This window comes from Panulirus ornatus, chromosome 5 (genome assembly GCF_036320965.1).
Source record: "Panulirus ornatus isolate Po-2019 chromosome 5, ASM3632096v1, whole genome shotgun sequence".
Lineage (NCBI taxonomy): Eukaryota > Metazoa > Arthropoda > Malacostraca > Decapoda > Palinuridae > Panulirus > Panulirus ornatus.
Genome location: NC_092228.1, coordinates 313,975 through 335,309, shown reverse-complemented (window position 1 = coordinate 335,309; position 21,335 = coordinate 313,975). Strand labels below are relative to the sequence as shown.

General features: G+C 41.6%; 1 protein-coding gene across 2 annotated transcripts in view; it reads left to right on the top strand.

Annotated features, from left to right (window-relative positions):
* LOC139747028 (uncharacterized) overlaps positions 1-21,335 on the top strand; it is a 585,752-nt gene that overhangs the window by 328,656 nt on the left and 235,761 nt on the right. The window contains exon 11 of one of the 2 annotated variants that reach the window (XM_071658771.1): positions 7,183-7,293. The exons of the other annotated variant lie outside the window; for it this stretch is intronic. Coding sequence (XP_071514872.1) covers positions 7,183-7,293 — 111 coding nt within the window. The remainder of the gene's footprint in view (positions 1-7,182; positions 7,294-21,335) is intronic. 2 annotated transcript variants of the gene reach the window in all.

Here is a 21,335-nt window from a genome sequence, read left to right as displayed (position 1 = left end):
TACTCACTCCATCTCCTTCTCACATCACCACTACTTGTTATTACCTCCCCATTAGCCCCCTTCACCGATGTTCCCATTTGTTCTCTTGTCTTATGCACTTTATTTACCTCCTTCCAAAACATCTTTTTATTCTCCCTAAAATTTAATGATACTCTCTCACCCTAACTCTCATTTGCCTTCTTTTTCACCTCTTGCACCTTTCTCTTGACCTCCTGCCTCTTTTTTTTATACATCTCCCAGTCATTTGCACTATTTCCCTGCAAAAATCGTCCAAACGCCTCTCTCTTCTCTTTCACTAATAATCTTACTTCTTCATCCCACCACTCATTACCCTTTCTAATCTGCCCACCTCCCACGCTTCTCATGCCACAAGCATCTTTTGCGCAAGCCATCACTGCTTCCCTAAATACATCCCATTCCTCCCCCACTCCCCTTACATCCTTTGCTCTCACCTTTTTCCATTCTATACTCAGTCTCTCCTGGTACTTCCTCAGGCAAGTCTCCTTTCCAAGCTCACTTACTCCCACCAGTCTCTTCACCCCAACATTCTCTCTTCTTTTCTGAAAACCTCTACAAATCTTCACCTTATCCTCCACAAGATAATGATCAGACATCCCTCCAGTTGCACCTCTCAGCACATTAAAATCCAAAAGTCTCTCTTTCACGTGCCTATCAATTAACATGTAATCCAATAACGCTCTCTGGCCATCTCTCCTACTTACATACATATACTTATGTATATCTCTCTTTTTGAACCAGGTATTCCCAATCACCAGTCCTTTTTCATTACACAAATCTACAAGCTCTTCACCATTTCCATTTGCAACACTGAACACCTCATGTACACCAATTATTCCCTCAACTGCCACATTACTCACCTTTGCATTCAAATCACCCATCACTATAACCCAGTCTCGTGCATCACAACTGCTAACACACTCATTCGGCTGCTCCCAAAACACTTGCCTCTCATGATCTTTCTTCTCATGCCCAGGTGCATATGCACCAATAATCACCCACCTCTCGCGACATCCACTTTCAGTTTTACCCATATCAATCTAGAGTTTTCTTTCTTACACTCTATCACATACTCCCACAACTCCTGTTTCATGAGTAGTGCTACTCTTTCCTTTGCTCTTGTCCCCTCACCAACCCCTGACTTTACCCCCAAAACATTCCCAAACCACTCTTCCCCTTTACCCTTGAGCTTCGTTACACTCAGAGCCAAAACATCCAGGTTTCTTTCCCAACCATAATTGTAATGGAAGTGATTGAATGCAGTATAAGTGAAGAAATCCAAAAGTTATAATTTGGATGTGCAGGGGATTGAGGAAACCAGTATCCTTAGGCAGGTTGTAATGAGTGTGAAAATGGACATGATGATTGCAAGTTATGGGAGGGTGTGAATGAAGGAGTGGTATGGATGGGGATTAATGATAATTATTAGGGAAGAGGGAAAGAAGAGTGTGCAACTGTGCTATCACTTAGAGTAGGGGAGGGTGTTGCAGAGCATGAACGGAATGGATCAAGCATAGGGTTGTTGAGAGGAAAAATTGGAATTGTGAAGTATGCATAGGTGTTTTTATGCACCTGTGAATGTGAAGACTTTGCAAGGTAAGGATGAAGTGAAGCATTTCTTTAGAAATTTGAATTAATGTTTATATGGTTATGAGATGGAGAGAAAGGTGGTTGTAATAGGTAATGTGATTGCAAAGGTGGGATGTGTTGAGATTGGGAAGATGGTAAGTGGGAGTGCCTGAAGTAAATGAGAATGGTAGTTATCTTGTAGATGTCTGTGCTTAGAGGGGTTTATTCCTTGCAAATACCTTTTTTCAGCACAAGATGATCCATAAGTATACATGGATGAGAAATGATGGAAGACAAGAGCAAAAGGGATTGACTGATCATATAGCAGTGGATGAAAGGTTGAGAAAGGCTATGCTGGATGCTAGAGTTGTGAGAGTATTCTTTGGAGACTGACCATTTCGCAGTTTTTGTTGAGGGGTGAGAATCAGGGAGAAGTGGAAGTATGTTTGAGAAAGAATGGAGAGGTAAAAGTGTTGGCAAGTAAGAAGATGAATCAGAAAGAATGCAAGGAGGAGTATGAAAGGAGGATAACTTAAAGTTTAGATGGAAGTGCTGTACATGTAGGAATGCAGTCATGTGTGAATAAGATGTTTTAGATGTTTCAAGAAAGACTGTTAAAGGTTGTAGAATTAGTAGTTGGTTTCAAGGTCATGAGATATAGGAATTAAAAGGGAAATGTGTTAGAGACAGATGAGATTAGAATTTTTTTATTTATTTATTTTATTATACTTTGTCGCTGTCTCCCGCGTTTGCGAGGTAGCGCAAGGAAACAGACGAAAGAAATGGCCCAACCCCCCCCATACACATGTATATACATACGTCCACACACGCAAATATACATACCTACACAGCTTTCCATGGTTTACCCCAGACGCTTCACATGCCTTGATTCAATCCACTGACAGCACGTCAACCCCGGTATACCACATCGCTCCAATTCACTCTATTCCTTGCCCTCCTTTCACCCTCCTGCATGTTCAGGCCCCGATCACACAAAATCTTTTTCACTCCATCTTTCCACCTCCAATTTGGTCTCCCTCTTCTCCTTGCTCCCTCCACCTCCGACACATATATCCTCTTGGTCAATCTTTCCTCACTCATTCTCTCCATGTGCCCAAACCACTTCAAAACACCCTCTTCTGCTCTCTCAACCATGCTCTTTTTATTTCCACACATCTCTCTTACCCTTACGTTACTCACTCGATCAAATCACCTCACACCACACATTGTCCTCAAACATCTCATTTCCAGCACATCCATCCTCCTGCGCACAACTCTATCCATAGCCCACGCCTCGCAACCATACAACATTGTTGGAACCGCTATTCCTTGGAACATACCCATTTTTGCTTTCCGAGATAATGTTCTCGACTTCCACACATTCTTCAAGGCCCCCAGAATTTTCGCCCCCTCCCCCACCCATGATCCACTTCCGCTTCCATGGTTCCATCCGCTGCCAGATCCACTCCCAGATATCTAAAACACTTCACTTCCTCCAGTTTTTCTCCATTCAAACTCACCTCCCAATTGACTTGACCCTCAACCCTACTGTACCTAATAACCTTGCTCTTATTCACATTTACTCTTAACTTTCTTCTTCCACACACTTTACCAAACTCAGTCACCAGCTTCTGCAGTTTCTCACATGAATCAGCCACCAGCGCTGTATCATCAGCGAACAACAACTGACTCACTTCCCAAGCTCTCTCATCCCCAACAGACTTCATACTTGCCCCTCTTTCCAAAACTCTTGCATTTACCTCCTTAACAACCCCATCCATAAACAAATTAAACAACCATGGAGACATCACACACCCCTGCCGCAAACCTACATTCACTGAGAACCAATCACTTTCCTCTCTTCCTACACGTACACATGCCTTACATCCTCGATAAAAACTTTTCACTGCTTCTAACAACTTTCCTCCCACACCATATATTCTTAATACCTTCCACAGAGCATCTCTATCAACTCTATCATATGCCTTCTCCAGATCCATAAATGCTACATACAAATCCATTTGCTTTTCTAAGTATTTCTCACATACATTCTTCAAAGCAAACACCTGATCCACACATCCTCTACCACTTCTGAAACCACACTGCTCTTCCCCAATCTGATGCTCTGTACATGCCTTCACCCTCTCAATCAATACCCTCCCATATAATTTACCAGGAATACTCAACAAACTTATACCTCTGTAAATTGAGCGCTCACTCTTATCCCCTTTGCCTTTGTACAATGGCACTATGCACGCATTCCGCCAATCCTCAGGCACCTCACCATGAGTCATACATACATTAAATAACCTTACCAACCAGTCAACAATACAGTCACCCCCTTTTTTAATAAATTCCACTGCAATACCATCCAAACCTGCTGCCTTGCCGGCTTTCATCTTCCGCAAAGCTTTCACTACCTCTTCTCTGTTTACCAAATCATTTTCCCTAACCCTCTCACTTTGCACACCACCTCGACCAAAACACCCTATATCTGCCACTCTATCATCAAACACATTCAACAAACCTTCAAAATACTCACTCCATCTCCTTCTCACATCACCACTACTTGTTATCACCTCCCCATTTGCGCCCTTCACTGAAGTTCCCATTTGCTCCCTTGTCTTACGCACTTTATTTACCTCCTTCCAGAACATCTTTTTATTCTCCCTAAAATTTAATGATACTCTCTCACCCCAACTCTCATTTGCCCTTTTTTTTCACCTCTTGCACCTTTCTCTTGACCTCCTGTCTCTTTCTTTTATACATCTCCCACTCAATTGCATTTTTTCCCTGCAAAAATCGTCCAAATGCCTCTCTCTTCTCTTTCACTAATACTCTTACTTCTTCATCCCACCACTCATTACCCTTTCTAATCAACCCACCTCCCACTCTTCTCATGCCACAAGCATCTTTTGCGCAATCCATCACTGATTCCCTAAATATATCCCATTCCTCCCCCACTCCCCTTACTTCCATTGTTCTCACCTTTTTCCATTCTGTACTCAGTCTCTCCTGGTACTTCCTCACACAGGTCTCCTTCCCAAGCTCACTTACTCTCACCACCCTCTTCACCCCAACATTCACTCTTCTTTTCTGAAAACCCATACAAATCTTCACCTTAGCCTCCACAAGATAATGATCAGACATCCCTCCAGTTGCACCTCTCAGCACATTAACATCCAAAAGTCTCTCTTTCGCACGCCTGTCAATTAACACGTAATCCAATAACGCTCTCTGGCCATCTCTCCTACTTACATAAGTATACTTATGTATATCTCGCTTTTTAAACCAGGTATTCCCAATCATCAGTCCTTTTTCAGCACATAAATCTACAAGCTCTTCACCATTTCCATTTACAACACTGAACACCCCATGTATACCAATTATTCCCTCAACTGCCACATTACTCACCTTTGCATTCAAATCACCCATCACTATAACCCGGTCTCGTGCATCCAAACCACTAACAAACTCATTCAGCTGCTCCCAAAACACTTGCCTCTCATGATCTTTCTTCTCATGCCCAGGTGCATATGCACCAATAATCACCCACCTCTCTCCATCAACTTTCAGTTTTACCCATATTAATCGAGAATTTACTTTCTTACATTCTATCACATACTCCCACAACTCCTGTTTCAGGAGTATTGCTACTCCTTCCCTTGCTCTTGTCCTCTCACTAACCCCTGACTTTACTCCCCAGACATTCCCAAACCACTCTTCCCCTTTACCCTTGAGCTTCGTTTCACTGAGAGCCAAAACATCCAGGTTCCTTTCCTCAAACATACTACCTATCTCTCCTTTTTTCACATCTTGGTTACATCCACACACATTTAGGCACCCCACTCTGAGCCTTCGAGGAGGATGAGCACTCCCCGCGTGACTCCTTCTTCTGTTTCCCATTTTAGAAAGTTAATACAAGGAGGGGTGGATTTCTGGCCCCCCGCTCTCGTCCCCTCTAGTCGCTTTCTACGACACGCGAGGAATACGTGGGAAGTATTCTTTCACCCCTATCCCCAGGGATAATATACATATATATATACATATACACATACACACACATACACATACATACGCACATATACACACACACACACATACATATATATACATATGAAAAATGTAAGAAACAATTTAGAAAACTGAAACTTCTAGCTTGAAATGAATGAAAAAATGAATGTCACATAATGGTTCAACCTCTGGCTATGGAAAAAGGAAATGTATAATTTATTTACACAAACGTTAGTAGCAGTTCTCATCAATTTAACCACTGTATCAATAAGCTTCAATGTCTAAGCTACATTTTTCTCCAATTTCACTATTTTCTTGTCAAAACACCATGTATGAAAACTATCACTCCAGTAACACAACTAACACAACTAACACAACTTAGAAATGCTGTTGAAAAAATGTAAAAGGCAATTAGTAGATTGCTTGAAAGGAATGTACTAGTTCAGCAGAGGAGGAAAGAATATAAGATGTGTTATCAGAATGTTAAGAAGCTGATGGAGGAAATCAAAGAAAGAATCCATGAAGATTTTGAAAGAAAGTTGAGTGAAAAATTTAAGGAAAGTAAGAAATTGTACTGGAAGGACTTGAAAAAATGGAAAGAGGTGAATGTAAGAGATGAAATGATAATGTGAGAAGTAAGAAACTGGAGTAGCTGAATCAAAAGGAGGAGGTAAAAGGAAGAGGGAAAGAGTATTTGAAGGACTGATGAATGAAGGAGAAGGTGAGGCAGCAGTTGCTATATGCATGGGTATATAGGATGGAAGGAAAAGGATATAAGTGTAAGGGCCTATAGCAGGAAGGGAGGTAAAAAGGGTGATAATGAGGCTGAAGGTAGAAAAGGCATGTAGAATTGACTGGATTATGGTTGAAATGCTGAAGTATGGAGGAGAAAGTGCAATATTGTTGATGCATTTGACATGTGATTTAGCATAGAAACAGAAGGTTAGGCCTGAGGATTGTGAGGATTGGATGAAAGTTATTATTGTTCCTTTATCCAAAGGGAAAGGTGCTAAGGATGTATGAAGCAATTATAGGGGAATAAGTCTGTTTGAGTTTATTAGGAAAAGTGTATGCAAGAGTTTTGATTGATAGAGTAATGGAAATGATTGAATGCAGTATAAGTGAAGAGCAAGGGGTTTTATTAAAGGTCGGGGGATATGTGGATTAGATTTTTATGGTGAAAATGACTGTGGAAAAGTATCAAGCAAAAGGTAAGAAGTATGCAGCTCTAATGGAAATGGAGAAAATGATGACAGAGGTGAGTAAAATGCTTTACTTTTTTCTCTAGATAAAGAAATCCTTCATTAAGCTGTTTATACATTCCAAGTTATGGGACTTTTCAAGATCTAGAATTAATCCTGAACTATTGTAATTGGAGTTGTGGATGCATTTGATATGTAATTTAGCATGGAAACAGGTTGGGCCTGAGGATTGGAAAGGTGCTAAGGATGTATGAAGCAATTATAGGGGAATAAGTATGTTAAGTTTATTAGGAAAAGTGTTTGCAAGACTTTTCATTGATAGAGTAATGGAAATGATTGAATGCAGTGTAAGTTAAGAGCAAGGTTTTTTTTTTTAAAGGTAGGGGGATATGTGGATCAGATTTTTATGGTGGCAATGACTGTGGAACAGTATCATACAAAAGGTAAGAAGTATGCAGCTCTTATGGAAATGGAGAAAATGATGACAGAGGTGAGTAAAATGCTTCACTTTTTTCTCTAGATAAAGAAGTCCTTTATTAAGCTGTTTATACATTCCAAATTATGGGACTTTTCAAGATCTAGAATTAATCCTGAAATATTGTAATTGGAGTTGTGACTTAATGAAGGGAATTTTTGGCTTAACAATTTAAAATTCTTGGATGTAGGGGGACAACTGTTGGATGGTGTGAAAGCCTTCTGTAGAGCAGCACATGCAGTTGTAAGAGTGGATGGAGAGTTGAGCAAAAGTTTCATTATACATATGGATGTGAGGCAGGGCTGTTTGATGCCACTGGGTCTGTTTAACATATATATGAATGGAGTGATAAGAAAAATGAAAGCAAAACTTAGGAAAATGAGTACACAGATGGAATGTGGTGGTGAGATATGGTGGCCAGTAACAAGCTTGTTCATGGAATGATACTGTGTTGTTGCTGAGAGTGAAGAGGAGTTGCAGAAAGTTGCAAGTGTCTTTTATGTGTAAGTGTAGGTAATTGAAGGTCAGTGCAAGTAAATGTGAATTAATGGTGTTTGAAAGGAAACAGAGTGAATGTATAGATTTTGCAAAATCCTATGGAGTAAAAGAAGAGAGTGTAGTAAAATGTGTTTTAGATATGGGGAGGTGGGGGGTAAAAGACTGGAAGAGGTGAGAGATTTTAAGTATATCTAGGGTATGTTTCATGATATGAAAGGAGAGATAAGGGAGAGAGCAGTACAAGGTAGAAGAGACACTTGGCCCCTTAATAAAATAATGAAGGATAGAGGTGTATGGGAGTGAAGAAAGGATTAGAGACAGCATATTCCTCCTAACATTGACCTATGCAGGTACAACATGGACATGGAATGAGCCACAGAGGTCGAGTCCAGGCTGTAGAAATGAGCTATATGAGAAGAGTATGTGGTATGACTAGATGGAATGAAGAAAGAAATGAGGAGGTGTATGAGAGATGTGGCATGGCAAAGAAAAAGGGAATGAATTGTGGAGTGGAAAAGTGGGTGAAAGGGTATACTTTGAGGTGGTTTGGGCATGTAGATGAATGCTAGATGGGGACTTTCCAAGGTGAGAGTATGATATTACGATTAAAGGGGTTGGCATGACAAGGGGAAATGGAGTGGAAGAGTACTGGAGGGAAAGAAATAGTGGAAGAATGCATGGAATAGTGTATGTGAGGGAGATACATAAGGACAGGTGTATGTGGACTCCTTTGCTGTGGCCACCCCTTTGATGGGAGTTCCCAGAGAGAATGGGCTTCAGAGATATAGATAGGTAGACAGAAAATATTCAGGAAGTTGCTCACCTCATATTTAAGGACATGGCCAGAGGAGAGCAACAAAGATGGTACAGAATTAAGAAATCTGATTTACAGAAGGCTAGAGCTCTTAAATTTAGCCACCTTGGAAGACAGAAGAGTGATGGATAACTCAGTCAATAAAACAGATTGATGATATGGACAGTGAACAGTTCCTTGAGAGATCTAGAGATAGTACAACTAGTGGACAAAACATGAATTTAAGCAAGAAACTTATTAAGAAGGATGTGACAAAGTACTTTTATAGTATGGGTATGATAGTGATGGATGAATGGAATAAAATGACTGAAAAGACATGGATAATGCTGGCAGCAAACATTTGATAGTATGAAATGTTCAAGATATGGGGCTCCATGATTGTAAAACTCCCAACCCACATAGTACAAATAGGGGTAATTACACACCAATGGATTCTGTGCGAAGAATTGTAAGTGATGATGTAAGGATATGTGAGGAAATAGATGACAAGTTCAAAGTGTTTTCACAGTAGAGGATGCTATAGCCCCACACTAGGGATATGGAGTGGGGAGTAGATTCTGGAAAGCACTCAAATATTTAGAGGAAACTTTAATAGAATGCTTAAAGGTCTCAACTCATACAAGACTCATGGTCCTGATAAAATTTCACTGTATGTGTTGGAGATGTATGTAGAGAGACTAGGCAGATCATTTGAACTACTGACATATCACTGAAGAAAGGGAAAGTTCCAAGGTGGTGGAAAAGTGCAAACACCAAACCTGTCTGGATAGAAGGAGACAGGGAACAGTTACAGAACTACAGACCAGTCTTCTAACCGGTGTAGTCTGTAAGGTTCTTTCTTACTTCCCGCCTCAGAAGTCACCTATGAGCCTCCTGCAGCACTAAGGAAGCCTCCTGTAGCACTAAGGAAGCTGGCCATGTCCGCCAGTTAGGACCACTAGTAAAAAAGTGTTGTGATGTTGCATGTGTGTGTATGTTCAGAGAATGTTAGGTAATTGAGGAGTAAGTGCTCAGTATGTTCATGACAGTTTCATGGTAGGCATGAAGGTTCTTGGGATATGATGAAATGCTGTTGATAGTGTTGTAGTGGTGGGTGATGTCCGCAGCATTAGCAAGAAAGTGCCTTTTGTCTTTGTTTTGGGAGTGTGGTTTCTGATTGGTGTATGTTTAGTGGGTTGGAGTTTAAGACTGATTTGGGAGGTCAGTTGTTTGGTGCTTGCTGGGTTATATCAGCGTGTATGGGTTTTGTCAGTGTTATATATGGTGGCTGCTATGCTAGAGTCACTCACAATGGCTTTTTACCTATAAAACACTTCAACTTTGAAATGGAGGTTCCCAAGGAGCCATTCTTTCTCCAGTTCTCTTCAGTCTCTTCCTACACAACCTCACAATACCTTAGACAAACCTCAAGATGAAGGTCCTTTCATATGCAGATGACCTTACATTTAGTACACAGAGCCCAGACACCACAGTAGAAACATCAGACATGCAGGCACTGTATTACACAACTAGAACAGTGGCTCACTTCGAACAGAATGTCTTCAATCACTCTTATAGACAGACATGAATCCAGCCTATAACCTCCAGTTTTCTTGAATGGGCAGTCTCTCCCTTGACCAAAGTAACTATTCTAGGCATCACATATGACATACACATGACATTCACTCCTCACCCCAATAACATCAGCACAAAAGCAGCATGCACACTAATTGCCTTCAGAGTACTAACTGGCATCAGAGTTGGACTAGAAAAAGAATCCCATGACATTTTCTACAAACAATTTATTTGCAACACTTCAAACTATGTTTTACTTGCCTAGTCTTTCACCCTCTCAAAAGGAAATATATCAAAGCTGCAAGCCACACAAAACAATGCACTCAGAACGGACACTGACTGCCAAGAAGTTTGTAAGGTTCCTGAAATAGATGATTAGAATGCAAATGGATGACATTCTACAGAGGAAAATTTACCTAAGAGAGAGACGGTATGGTTTTAGGGAAAAGTAGTCATGTGTAATGAATCTCATATATATCTACAAGAGAGTGAGCTCAGTGGACTGCCAGAAAGAATTTGACACTGTACCACATAGGAAGCTAATTACGAAGCTGAATCACCGGGCAGACATAAGGAGGAGACTCCCTCAGTGAATGAAAGCTTATCTTAGTGGAAGGGAACAAAGGATGCATGTCAAGGGGGAGTCTTCTCAAAATGGGTTGAGATCATTGGTGGATTTCTTTGGGGCAGTGATCTAGGACGATTACTCTTCTTGATATATGTGAATAACGTGACAGGAAGTATAGAATCCTACCCAAATGTGTTTGAAGATGATGTAAAAGTCATGAGGGAAGTGAAAAGCATGGAGAATCACATCAACTTTCAAGGGGACCATGACAAACCCAGAAGCTGCTCTGATTCATGGTTGATAAAGTTCAATGCAGGTGAATGTAAATTAATTTGGATGGATCAGACTGAAAGAGGGCCTCAATATGATTATGATGTAGCAGGAATTTGTATGTGAGAAAAACTTGAGATGACAAGGTCCCTAACTGGTCTCCATAGTCCTACCCTAGGAGAATAGCTACGGAGACCAACTGGTTTGATAAAGAGAGAAGAGGTAGTGAAAGCTTTGTGGAAGATGAAATATGGCATGGCAGTGGATTTGGATGGTGTTGCAGAGGAATTTATTAAAAAAGGGGATGACTGTGTTGTTGATTGGTTGGTAAGGATATTCACTGTATGTACAGACCATGGTGAAGTGCCTAAGGATTGGGGGAAAGCATGCATAGTGCCTTTGTACAAAGACAAAGGAAAAAAGGTGAGTATTCCTGGGAAATTATATGAGAGGGTATTAATTGAGAGGTTGAAGGCATGTACAGAGCATCAGACTGGGGAAGAGCAGTGTGGTTTCAGAAGTGGTAGAGGGTGTGTGGATCAGGTGTTTGAAGAATATGTGTGAGAAATACTTAGAAAAACATAAATTTTTATGTAGCATTTATGGATCTGGAGAAGGCATATGATAGGATTGATAGATTTGCTTTGTGGAAGGTCTTAAAAGTATATGGTGTGGGAGGTAAGATGCTAGAAGCAGAGAAAAGTTTTTACCAAGCATGTAAGGCATTTATACGAGTAGGAAGAGAGGAGAGTGATTGGTTCCCAGTGAAGGTCAGTCTGTGGCAAGGGTGTGTGGTGTCTTCTTGGTTGTTTAATTTTTTTTATGGATGGGGTGGTTAGGGAGGTAAATGCAAGAGTTTTGGAGAGGGCAAATATGCAGTCTAAGTGAGAAGGCTTGGGAAATGAGTCAGTTGCTGTTCACCGAGTATGTATATGTGCGTGTGTGGGCGTTTTTCTATATTCATGTGTATGTGGGTGGGTTGGGCCATTCTTTCGCATGTTTCCTTGTGCTACTTCGCTAATGGAGGAGACAACGACAAAGAAAGATCATGAGAGGCAAGTGTTTGGGAGCAGCCGAATGAGTGTGAGTGGTTTTGATGCACGAGACCGGGTTATAGTGATGGGTGATTTGAATGCAAAGGTGAGTAATGTGGCAGTTGAGGGAATAATTGGTATACATGGGCTGTTCAGTGTGCTGAAAAAGGACTGGTGATTGGGAATACCTGGTTTAAAAAGAGAGATATACATAAGTATACGTATGTAAGTAGGAGAGATGGCCAGAGAGTGTTATTGGATCATGTGTTAATTGATAGGTGCGCGAAAGAGAGACTTTTGGATATTAATGTGCTGAGAGGTGCAACTGGAGGGATGTCTAATCATTATCTTGTGGAGGCGAAGGAGAAGATTTGTAGGTGTTTTCAGAAAAGAAGAGAGAATGTTGGGGTGAAGAGAGTGGTGAGAGTAAGTGAGCTTGGGAAGGAGACTTGTGAGGAAGTACCAGGAGAGACTAAATACAGAATGGAAAAAGGTGAGAACAAAGGACGTATGGGGAGTGGGGGAGGAATGGGATGTATTTAGGGAAGCAGTGATGGCTTGCGCAAAAGCTGCTTGTGGCATGAGAAGGGTGGGAGATGGGCAGATTAGAAAGGGTAGTGAGTGGTGGGATGAAGAAGTAACAGTATTAGTGAAAGAGAAGAGAGAGGCATTTGGACAATTTTTGCAGGGAAATAATGCAAATGAGTGGGAGATGTATAAAAGAAAGAGGTAGGAGGTCAAGAGAAAGGTGCAAGAGGTGAAAAAGAGGGCAAATGAGAGCTGAGGTGAGAGAGTATCATTAGATTTAAGGGAGAATAAAAAGATGTTTTGGAAGGAGGTAAATAAAATGCATATGACAAGGGAACAAATGGGAACTTCAGTGAAGGGGGCTAATGGGGTGGTGATAACAAGTAGTGGTGATGTGAGAAGGAGATGGAGTGAGTATTTTGAAGGTTTGTTGAATGTGTTTGATGATAGAGTAGCAGATATAGGATGTTTTGGTCGAGATGGTGTGCAAAGTGAGAGGGTTAGGGAAAATGATTTGGTAAATAGAGAAGAGATAGTAAAAGCTTTGTGGAAGATGAAAGCCGGCAAGGCAGCAGGTTTGGATGGTATTGCAGTGGAATTTATTAAAAAAGGGGGTGACTGTATTGTTGACTGGTTGGTAAGGTTATTTGATGTATGTATGACTCATGGTGAGGTGCCTGAGGATTGGCGGAATGCTTGCATAGTGCCATTTTTCAAAGGCAAAGGGGATAAGAGTGAGTGCTCAAATTACAGAGGTATAAGTCTGTTGAGTATTCCTGGGAAATTATATGGGAGAGTATTGATTGAGAGGGTGAAGGCAGGGGTGTGTGATGTCTCTATGGTTGTTTAATTTATTTATTGATGGGGTTGTTAGGGAGGTGAATGCAAGAGTTTTGGAAAGAGGGGCAGGTATGCAGTCTGTTGAGGATGAGAGAGCTTGGGAAGTGAGTCAATTGTTGTTCGCTGATGATACAGCGCTGGTGGCTGATTTGTGTGAGGAACTGCAGAAGCTGGTGAATGAGTCTGGTAAAGTGTGTGAAAGAAGAAAGCCAAGAGTAAATGTGAATAAGAGCAAGGCTATTAGGTACAGTAAGGTTGAGGGACAAGTCAACTGGGAGGTAAGTTTGAATGGAGAAAAACTGGAGGAAGTGAAGTGTTTTAGATATCTGGGAGGGGATTTGGCAGTGGATGGAACCGTGGAAGCGGAAGTGGATCATAGGGTGGGGGAGGGGGCGAAAGTTCTGGGAGTATTGAAGAATGTGTGGAAGTTGAGAACATTATCTCAGAAAGAAAAAATGGGTATTTTGAAGGAATAGTGGTTCCAACAATGTTATATAGTTGCGAGGCATTGGCTATAGATAGAGTTGTGCACAGGAGGGTGGATGTGCTGGAAATGAGATGTTTGAGGACAATATGTGGTGTGAGGTGGTTTGATCCAGTAAGTAATACTAGGGTAAGAGAGATGTATGGTAATAAAAAGAGTGTGGTTGAGAGAGCAGAAAAGAGTGTTTTGAAATGGTTTGGTCACATGGGTAGAATGAGTGAGGAAAGATTGACCAAGAGGATATATATGTGTCAGAGTTGTAGGGAACGAGGAGAAGTGGGAGACCAAATTGGAGGTGGAAAGATGGAGTGAAAAAGATTTTGAGTGATTGGGGCCTGAACATGCAGGAGGATGAAAGGGGTGCAAGGAATAGAGTGAATTGGAACGATGTGGTGTACTGAGGTCGACGTGCTGTCAATGGATTGAACCAGGGCATGTGAAGTTGGAAAGTTGTGTGGGGCCTGGATGTGGAAAGGGAGCTGTGGTTTTGGTGCATTATTACATTACAGCTAGAGACTGAGTGTGAACGAATGTGGCCTTTGTTGTCTTTTCCTAGAGCTACCTCGCACACATGCAGGGGGAGGGGGTTGTTATTCCATGTGTGGCAGGGTGGCAATGGGAATGAATAAAAGCAGACAGTATGAATTATGTACATGTGTATATATATGTATATGTCTGTGTGTGTATATATGTGTATATGTTGAGATGTATAGGTATGTATATTTGCGTGTGTGGACGTGTATGTATATACATGTGCATGTGGGTGGATTGGGCCATTCTTTCGTATGTTTCCTTGCGCTACCTTGCTAACACGGGAGACAGCGACAAAGCAAAATAAATAAATGTATATATTATTTATTATTTTTTTTTATTATACTTTGTCGCTGTCTCCCGCGTTTGCGAGGTAGCGCAAGGAAACAGACGAAAGAAATGGCCCAACCCACCCCCATACACATGTATATACATACGTCCACACACACAAATATACATACCTACACAGCTTTCCATGGTTTACCCCAGACGCTTCACATGCCTTGATTCAATCCACTGACAGCACGTCAACCCCAGTATACCACATCGCTCCAATTCACTCTATTCCTTGCCCTCCTTTCACCCTCCTGCATGTTCAGGCCCCGATCACACAAAATCTTTTTCACTCCATCTTTCCACCTCCAATTTGGTCTCCCTCTTCTCCTCGTTCCCTCCACCTCCGACACATATATCCTCTTGGTCAATCTTTCCTCACTCATTCTCTCTATGTGCCCAAACCACTTCAAAACACCCTCTTCTGCTCTCTCAACCACGCTCTTTTTATTTCCACACATCTCTCTTACCCTTACGTTACTCACTCGATCAAACCACCTCACACCACACACTGTCCTCAAACATCTCATTTCCAGCACATCCATCCTCCTGCGCACAACTCTATCCATAGCCCAAGCCTCGCAACCATACAACATTGTTGGAACCACTATTCCTTCAAACATACCCATTTTTGCTTTCCGAGATAATGTTCTCGACTTCCACACATTCTTCAAGGCCCCCAAAATTCTCGCCCCCTCCCCCACCCTATGATCCACTTCTGCTTCCATGGTTCCATCCGCTGCCAGATCCACTCCCAGATATCTAAAACACTTCACTTCCTCCAGTTTTTCTCCATTCAAACTCACCTCCCAATTGACTTGACCCTCAACCCTACTGTACCTAATAACCTTGCTCTTATTCACATTTACTCTTAACTTTCTTCTTCCACACACTTTTCCAAACTCAGTCACCAGCTTCTGCAGTTTCTCACATGAATCAGCCACCAGCGCTGTATCATCAGCGAACAACAACTGACTCACTTCCCAGGCTCTCTCATCCCCAACAGACTTTATACTTGCCCCTTTCCAAAACTCTTGCATTTACCTCCCTAACAACCCCATCCATAAACAAATTAAACAACCATGGAGACATCACACACCCCTGCCGCAAACCTACATTCACTGAGAACCAATCACTTTCCTCTCTTCCTACACGTACACATGCCTTACATCCTCGATAAAAACTTTTCACTGCTTCTAACAACTTTCCTCCCACACCATATATTCTTAATACCTTCCACAGAGCATCTCTATCAACTCTATCATATGCCTTCTCCAGATCCATAAATGCTACATACAAATCCAGGTGTAGGTGTGTATATTTGCGTGTGTGGACGTGTGTATATGCATGTGTATGGGGGGGTTGGGCCATTTCTTTCGTCTGTTTCCTTGCGCTACCTCGCAAACGCGGGAGACAGCGACAAAGTATAAAAAAAAAATATATATATATATTCAGTTGTTGTTCGCTGATGATACAGCGCTGGTGGCTGATTCATGTGAGAAACTGCAGAAGCTGGTGACTGAGTTTGGTAAAGTGTGTGGAAGAAGAAAGTTAAGAGTAAATGTGAATAAGAGCAAGGTTATTAGGTACAGTAGGGTTGAGGGTCAAGTCAATTGGGAGGTGAGTTTGAATGGAGAAAAACTGGAGGAAGTGAAGTGTTTTAGATATCTGGGAGTGGATCTGGCAGCGGATGGAACCATGGAAGCGGAAGTGGATCATAGGGTGGGGGAGGGGGCGAAAATTCTGGGAGCCTTGAAGAATGTGTGGAAGTCGAGAACATAATCTCGGAAAGCAAAAATGGGTATGTTTGAAGGAATAGTGGTTCCAACAATGTTGTATGGTTGCGAGGCGTGGGCTATGGATAGAGTTGTGCGCAGGAGGATGGATGTGCTGGAAATGAGATGTTTGAGGACAATGTGTGGTGTGAGGTGGTTTGATCGAGTGAGTAACGTAAGGGTAAGAGAGATGTGTGGAAATAAAAAGAGCGTGGTTTTGAAAGCAGAAGAGGGTGTTTTGAAGTGGTTTGGGCACATGGAGAGAATGAGTGAGGAAAGATTGACCAAGAGGATATATGTGTCGGAGGTGGAGGGAACGAGGAGAAGAGGGAGACCAAATTGGAGGTGGAAAGATGGAGTGAAAAAGATTTTGTGTGATCGGGACCTGAACATGCAGGAGGGTGAAAGGAGGGCAAGGAATAGAGTGAATTGGAGCGATGTGGTATACCGGGGTTGACGTGCTGTCAGTGGATTGAATCGGGGCATGTGAAGCGTCTGGGGTAAACCATGGAAAGCTGTGTAGGTATGTACATTTGCATGTGTGGACGTATGTATATACATGTGTATGGGGGGGGTTGGGCCATTTCTTTCGTCTGTTTCCTTGCGCTACCTCGGAAACGCGGGAGACAGCGACAAAGTATAATATAATATATATAAAATATATATATATATATATATATATATATATATATATATATATATATAATATATATATATGCAGGAGGGTGGAAGGAGGGCAAGGAATAGAATGAATTGGATCGATGTGGTGTACCGGGGTTGGCGTGCTGTCAGTGGATTGAATCAGGGCATGTGAAGCATCTGGGGTAAACCATGGAAAGCTGTGTAGATATGAATATTTGCGTGTTTGGACGTATGTATATTCAAGTGTATGGTGTGGGTTGGGCCATTTCTTTCGTCTGTTTCCTTGCGCTACCTCGGAAACGCGGGAGACAGCGGGAAAAAAAAAAATATATATATATATATATATATATATATATATATATATATATATATATATATATATATATATATATATATATATTTATATATATACATATATACACATGTACATGTTCATAGAGTGAATTGGAACGATATGGTATACCATGGTCGATGCGGTCAATGGATTGTACAATGACAGCTTTCATTTAGTCCTCATGCACAACCTTTTTTCTTCCAGGCTAGATTGCATATGAAATACGTCAGCTCTCTCATACTTTCTTCTCCACACTAACATTTCAGCTGTGATAATTTTTCCTTTTTCGACCATACACAGACATGAATCATACCTGCAACTTCCTGTAACCTTTAATGACAAGTTAGTCCCTTTCAACAAACACCATTTTATCCGAGCATCACACAGAACATTCATGACATTCACTCTCCACTCCATGAACAAGGACACTGAAGCAACAAACAAATAAAATACCTGTAGAACATTTTCTTATACCAGATTTAGACAAGAAAAAGAATCCCTTAGTATCCTCTACAAACAATTTATCCACTCCTAAACATTGCCTCACCTGATTGGTCATCCACTCTCTCACAAAAGCAAATATAACACTAAACCACTCTAAATAAAGCACTCAGAACAGTACCTGGATGATTAATAACCAGAGACACTCAGCACCTACACATATATAAAGATCCTCCTATTCATTCCCACTTCAATATTCTTTGTACCTATTTTTCTGCAAAAGCACTAGACCCTTCCTATCCAAATCACTCCATAACTGACCACCAACTTCCAGGATGAAATGAAAATGCTTACGCATGCTCCACACTTCAGCAACCTATAAAAACATTCCCTTCCCTCAACAAACAAAATAGGTGAACATATACTCACCAGCTTGACTGGACAAGCACTAAATAACCTTTTTCCCAACTCAATCTTAGACACCGCCCCTCAAGATATAAACCCATCTGAAACCACATTCCACAGATGTATACCAGTTGTACATTCTCATCTTCAATCTGGACACCTTCACTTAGGCCATTCAGATTAACATGACATATAATGAAAGTACTTAGGAGAGTAGTAAAGACTAAAGGAACATCTTACTGACAACAAACTCATACATGAAGGCCAGTATGGTTTTATTTCTGATAATAGCATGCAGACACAACAGCAAGCTTGCAATAATGCCATGTAAAACTGTTATATAAAAGAAAAGAATGGAAACTTTTCTAGATTTTTGCAAAAGCACTTGGCAAAGTAAACTGTAGAGAACTGCTGAAGAAGTATAGTAAACCCTCTATTTTATGGACCTTGATCTGACGGACTTTGGAAATAATGGACCAAATTCCCCAACGCTGATTTGTACCTGCATGGTCTCAACACGCTCAGATTGACTTGATTCTTTTTGAACCCTCAAGATTAGCCTCTGGACTACATGTGCATGGTCAGAACATGTGGTGCACCCACTTGCCCAAGCTTAACCTGTGACTGATCCAGTTTGTGTACAGGTACTCACATGGAAGCATTGTTATTAGTTTGTGCCATTTCATACCCCAATTTCTACAAAACATTTTTTTCATTTCTATCCCTTACACATTGTGTATTTGTGATAGCCATCTTGGGTTCTAAGGGCATTAAGAAATGAAAGCTTGTAAATCTAAGCTTAAATCAAAAATTGCTCCCCCATGAAGAAGCTCAAGTCTGGTGTGTCTGTTGCCTGCTCTTGTGTCATGAGTTGTACAGACAGTCTTAAGAAGCAAACTTTCCTACATAATGTGCCTTTGCTTGTGTTAAGGGTTGTACAGGTAGTCTTAAGAAGCAAACTTTCCTGCATGAGATGCCTCTGCTTATATCATGAGTTGTATGGACTGGCTTAAGAAGCAAACATTATTTTATAAGTGACTTGCCTATGTCATGAGCTGTATGGACAGCCTTAAGAAGCAGAATTTCTTATATAAGTTTCCTAGGATAGGTGAGAAAGAATTCTACCTCCATATTCCCTGCATATATATATATGGGGAAAGGGGAGAAAGAATACTTCCCATGTATTCCCTGCCTGTCGTAGAAGGCAACTAAAAGGGAAGGGAGCGGGGGGCTGGAAATCCTCCCCTCTCTTTTTTTTTTTTTCCCAAAGGAAGGAACAGAGAAGGTGGCTGGATGAGGATGTTTCCTCAGAGGCCCAGTCCTCTGTTCTTAACGCTACCTCGCTGACGTGGGAAATGGCGAATGGTATGAAAGAAAGAAAAAGATATATTATATTCATTTATTTATTTTGCTTTGTCACTGTCTCCCGCGTTTGCGACGTAGCGCAAGGAAACAGACGAAAGAAATGGCACAACCCACCCCCATACACAATGTACACACACACACGCAAATATACATACCTATACATCTCAATGTACACATATATATACACACACAGACACATACATATATATCCATGCACGCAATACACACTGCCTGCCCCTATTCATTCCCATCGCCACCTCGCCACACATGGAATACCATCCCCCTCCCCCCTCATATGTGCGAGGTAGCACTAGGAAACGACAACAAAGGCCCCATTCGTTCACACTCAGTCTCCAGCTGTCACGCAATAATGCCCGAAACCATAGCTCCCTTTCCACATCCAGGCCCCACACAACTTTCCATGGTTTGCCCCAGACGCTTCACATGCCCTGATTCAATCCACTGACAGCACGTCAACCCCGGTATACCACATCGATCCAATTCACTCTATTCCTTGCCCGCCTTTCACCCTCCTGCAAGTTCAGGCCCCAAGCACTCAAAATCTTTTCCACTCCATCTTTCCACCTCCAATTTGGTCTCCCACTTCTCCTCGTTCCCTCCACCTCCGACACATATATCCTCTTGGTCAATCTTTCCTCACTCATTCTCTCCATGTGCCTAAACCATTTCAAAACACCCTCTTCTGCTCTCTCAACCACGCTCTTTTTATTTCCACACATCTCTCTTACCCTTATGTTACTTACTCGATCAAACCACCTCACACCACACATTGTCCTCAAACATCTCATTTCCAGCACATCCATCCTCCTGCGCACAACTCTATCCATAGCCCACGCCTCGCAACCATACAACATTGTTGGAACCACTATTCCTTCAAACATACCCATTTTTGCTTTCCGAGATAATGTTCTCGACTTCCACACATTCTTCAAGGCTCCCAGAATTTTCGCCTCCTCCCCCACCCTATGATCCACTTCCGCTTCCATGGTTCAATATGCTGCCAGATCCACTCCCAGATATCTAAAACACTTTACTTCCTCCAGTTTTTCTCCATTCAAACTTACCTCCCAATTGACTTGACCCTCAACCCTACTGTACCTAATGACCTTGCTCTTATTCACATTCACTCTTAACTTTCTTCTTTCACACACTTTACCAAACTCAGTCACCAGCTTCTGCAGTTTCTCACATGAATCAGCCACCAGCGCTGTATTTCATCAGCGAACAACAACTGACTCACTTCCCAAGCTCTCTCATCCCCAACAGACTTCATACTTGCCCCTCTTTCCAAAACTCTTGCATTCACCTCCCTAACAACCCCATCCATAAACAAATTAAACAACCATGGAGACATCACACACCCCTGCCGCAAACCTACATTCACTGAGAACCAATCACTTTCCTCTCTTCCTACACGTACACATGCCTTACATCCTCGATAAAAACTTTTCACTGCTTCTAACAACTTGCCTCCAACACCATATATTCTTAATGCCTTCCACAGAGCATCTCTATCAACTCTATCATATGCCTTCTCCAGATCCATAAATGCTACATACAAATCCATTTTCTTTTCTAAGTATTTCTCACATACATTCTTCAAAGCAAACACCTGATCCA